This window comes from Frankliniella occidentalis, unplaced genomic scaffold, assembly GCF_000697945.3.
Source record: "Frankliniella occidentalis isolate FOCC.00 unplaced genomic scaffold, Focc_3.1 Scaffold386, whole genome shotgun sequence".
NCBI lineage: Eukaryota > Metazoa > Arthropoda > Insecta > Thysanoptera > Thripidae > Frankliniella > Frankliniella occidentalis.
Window position 1 is genome coordinate 3317 of NW_026267508.1, and position 4449 is coordinate 7765.

The 4449-nt window shown below is 45.4% G+C and overlaps 1 protein-coding gene across 3 annotated transcripts in view; it reads left to right on the forward strand.

The window, feature by feature from the left end:
• The first annotated feature begins 420 nt into the window (after window positions 1–420).
• The window catches only part of LOC113210645 (glutamate-gated chloride channel), a 52710-nt gene continuing 48681 nt past the window's right edge, over window positions 421–4449 (forward strand). For 2 of the 3 annotated variants that reach the window (XM_052274384.1, XM_052274387.1), the window contains exon 1: window positions 422–502. In XM_052274384.1, the coding sequence (XP_052130344.1) occupies window positions 474–502 (29 nt within the window). In that variant the 5' untranslated portion in view covers window positions 422–473. Of the gene's footprint in view, window positions 503–4449 lie in introns of all 3 variants that reach the window. The other variant, XM_052274385.1, reaches the window with a different exon arrangement.

A 4449-nucleotide genomic window follows, 5' to 3' on the forward strand; every position in this document is an offset into this window, starting at 1 on the left:
GCTCGTGGTGGTCCCATGTCGGACCGGTGACAGGCGACGGGTCAACCATTACAGCTTGATGATTTTTACATCGCGATTTTTGTGTCCGTCGCGGGGAGAATTTTTTTCGCGATGGTTGTATTTTTTGTCCTCTCCCTTTTTTCATATCTCCTCTTTCCTTTCCTCTCTGGATTATGCGAGGCGGTTCGCGTTATTTCTATTTGGAATGTCCGATGGTGCTCGTGATAAGGCAAGGCGGAGGGTGCGCTGTGGTGCGGCGTAGAGGGGTGGGTCGGGTTTGGCTTGGCGCGGCGAATCCACGATGAAAATGACGGCATGTTTTGCATTCCGACGAAGCCTTGGATCCTCTCAGTTGTTTACTAGTCGGGTAGTAACTCCAGCACACAAAATTCTTATCGGGCATCCACTAATTCTTTTCTTTTCTGTTTTTAGGTAATGCTCTTGCGGCTTGCAGCCCCTGTTTTTTGGCGAGAATGAGATACGATGTTGAGAACATGGCTGAGTAAGTGTTTGTAAAATGTTTAGACGAACTGTGGAAAATATTCATTCGAAACGGTTGCGTAAAAAAAATCTTCAGTTGCGCACACTGTGAAATTTTTCAAACTGTTTCACCGTCATTTTACATATGTAGACCGGATGCGATTTCGTTTTTATAACTGGACAAATTGTGTAAAGTTTTACACCTAATTTCATCCGGTCTGGACATGCACCGTAAAATTACAACTTGGAGTTTATTTTAAAGTTGAGTTGAGTCGAATTAGTTTTTTTTCGACAATAACAACACAATATTCGACCTTAATACTTGTGAAATTATGAAAAACTTTGTAAATTTACAAAGGTATATATTGTTTGCATTCATTTGCTTCGGTTTTCTTTACAATAAGTTATCTACGAATTTTTTTTTATAAATTCGACCGTTCAGAAGAACAACGCGTACTTTCAAAATGTGACGACACATCTCCTCTATTCTTCCTTTCAGAAGAACAACGCGTACCTCCAAAATATGACGTCACAACTCCTCTCTTCCTCTCACCTGTCGCTGACAGGTGAGAGGAACAAAGGAGATGTGACGTCATATTTTGGGTGTACGCGGTTGGTTGTTCTTCTGAACGATCGAATTGATATACTCTTTTATTAATTTTCCACAGAATCGTACTTTCAGCTCAGAATTTTAGTTTACATGGCCTACGCTGGAAAAACAAAGGTGTGATGTCCTACTTTTCCAGGGGTGTTAAGTGTTAAACTCGTTTTAGGGGTGCTAAAGAGTATATTTTCAGTTTCTTCAAAATACTTTCTACACAAGCAAACCAATCACATTTTGAGATTCATTATCGCATTCCTCGCAAAATTCCGAAAGAAATATTTCGAAAAAACATAAATTGTAATGCCTTTGGAGCTTCAACGCCTTTTAATGGTAGCATATCCTACCTTTGTTTTACCAGTGTATTGCAGTTTCGAAGGCATATATTCTGTGGCGTTGTCGCTGTGGCTCGAAGGTGTTGCCCGGTCCTGACAGAGCCATGGGAGAGCTATGGTCCGTGGTACTGTTGCTTCTTTCTTTTGGGGTGTCAGACTTCCTCCACCAAATTGGTCTTCCAACCTCCCGTTACCTCCGCAAAGCCCGTAAAGGGACTTCGCCGAGGGCGTGGCGAGATGGGGGTGACGCCGCGCTGCCGTGCTGTGGTGTGGTGCTGGTCGGGACAAACCTCCCTTACCCAAGATTCGGGGTGACGGGTCAGGAATTCAGATGCCATCCTCTATCTGCCTCGAAGGCAGAACGGTGGCAGAGGGTGGCAGCTGGCAACTATGTGTAAGAGAGAGGCAACGACTTACGAACGCCAAACGGATCGGGGGCTGAAAAATTAAGCAAACAATTGATTATGTCCAAAGAAAAGGGGATAGGATGAGGTGGAACCAACGGAGATCCATACAAGCTGAAAAAGATAACGCTCTCTGAAAACTCAAGTGTGAGAGTGCCGAAAAGTTATATCAAAACTTAAAGTTACGTTTCAATATAAGTGCAGTTCTGAAGGAGTCACTTTTGGCATTTGCGTCGGTAAAAAAAAACCATTCTTGTTAACTGTGAAACGAACCCACGGCTTAGGAAATGTGAACTTTGTGTACGCATCTTTTTGGGTGATATCTTTGTTTATTAGGGACCTTTAGTTTAAGAGGGCAGACTTGCGAAATTAAGAGTTTTGGAAAATGATCAGTACAGAAAAACTACTCACCGCATCGATTTAAGACTAAAGGTCTTAAAGGTTTTAAGGTCAACCACTAACGGCATCTTTTAAGCTAACTAGCAACTTTTTTGATAGTCGCAGACCCACCCAATAACGACTGCATCGTCCAGTTGGAGGCGAAGATGGGCTTGTTCCTGTGCGCGCACCGGCGCCAACGGCGATATTAGCGTCCATCCATGCTTTCAATACACCTTTAGTCTTAAATCGATGTGGCGTGCAGTTTTTAAGTAGTGACGATTTTATTTTTGGGGGGGTGGCCGGCGCGCACGGGGAGCCGACTACTCAGGGTGTTCATTTATGGACTGATACCCAGAACATGCAACAGGTGGTGTTGAACCATGTCGCTCCTCCCCCTTGTCTGGTAGAAACGGGTCCGTTTAAAAGGGTCCGTTTTTTCGAGTTTTTTTAATGGTATGATGTTTACTACCGCACTGGTAAAACGAAGGTGCTAAGTCGTGCCTTTCCAGGGGCACTAAACACATTTTTAAAGGCACTGAACATGGAACTAAACAGCCCGAAAGGCGCTAAAAATGTGTGTGCTTGGCAGTTTGAGTGCCTTGGCAGAGGCACTAAACGCGTAGTGCCTTATAAAAAGTAGGAGTTTGCATCTTTGTTTTTCTAGTGCGTCCGTAGATACAATATTTCGAAGATCCGAGCTCTCACTCATAAGTTACAAAATCACCAAGCCCCAAGGGATCCTTATAATGGTTACGCATCGAACTAGTTACGGATCTGATAAAATCGTATAAAATGTGACATTTTATACGAACAATACGGTCGATCGGCAAGGGCAGAGTATTTTGGTACAGGTTTAGAACACGGACACAACCCCATTTTTGAATCTCATTCGCATTCGCAATAGAAATTCTTGGGAGTTTTCGTCATATTTCGCATGGTTTGCCCGAATTTTACTGAAAGGGAAAGGTATGACATTGAGTACTACTTTTGTGGCAACGAAGCGTTTTTTAGCAATGAACGGCGCAAAGGCAGTGGAACAGAAGTAATATCTATCCAAAGGCAAAGAGTTGGTCATTGCCATTCCAAAGGCAGTATTCATTGCCAATTGTGGCTGTGACGGTAAATTGTCTTGTAAAGTTCTCATTATTTTCATTGGCAATTCGAACTTAACCGCACTGTCGACAGTGAGAGTTCATCACCACATTTGGAAATGTGGTCTTCATCGCCGATATTTTCGCGGTTAACCTTGCCGACAGTTCGGCAGTGTTCGAACTACTGATATATCAGTTATAACCAAAGAGAACTTATAAAAAAATATGTTCGCTCATTGCCAAAATTGGCAATGGATCTGCCCTTGGAGTGGCAATAACTGATTTATTGCCGCTGTAAGGGTATAACTTATTTAGTCCCATTGCCTTTTGCAATGCATTGCCACTAAAGGCAGTACTTTCATTACCTTTGGATAAACACTGAAAGACAGACAGACAGAGGGTAATGGGGGGGAGGGGGGCGTGTGTATGTGTGTTTTGCGACCCCACCCTCCCTCTAGCCCCACCCCTCTCCGGTGACCCGCCCAGGGAGTGGGGTGGGGATAGATTGATCTGCTCGTTGTCATGGCAACGGGAGGCTGCGCCGCGCTCCAGCTCTGCTCTGCTCCGCTCGAGCTCCGCTCCGCACCCACACACCCGAAGCCGGTGACGTCAGAGGCGACCTCCAGATAGCTCCTTCCTCGTCGCACTCATTGTGTGCGCCTGCAGTAGTAGTAGCGTTACTATTCATCCCCTCCTCTCCACGCTGTGCCACGCTACGCCACGCGCCGCCACGCGCTGCCACACCGCGTCGCTGTACACGTGGTCGCCCCCCCCCCCCTCCGTGCTGCTCCGACCTCAATTCTTTTCGTCCTACCTCACTCTTTGTTAACCCGGCTCGGGTCTCGTGTGCAGAAACAGTCGTTTTAATTAGTCGTACTTTACTGGGAAGTGTCGAAAGCCGATAGTTGCACATCCTCGCGGTGGATCGGCTGGGCAGGCCGCGAGCTTCACACCTGATCGGCTGACTTATGGGCGGTTAAATTGAGCCGACCATAGTACGGCTCGTAGATGTACCACCTGTACCTAGCGGCGCTGCTGACGTTCGCGTTTGCACTGCACCTTTTTGCTTAAAATTGTCAAACAAAAAATAAAATGGGGTAAACTTAAAGAAAAGACAAAAAGGTCAGACAAAAGCAGTAATCTCAGTACGGGCTGGA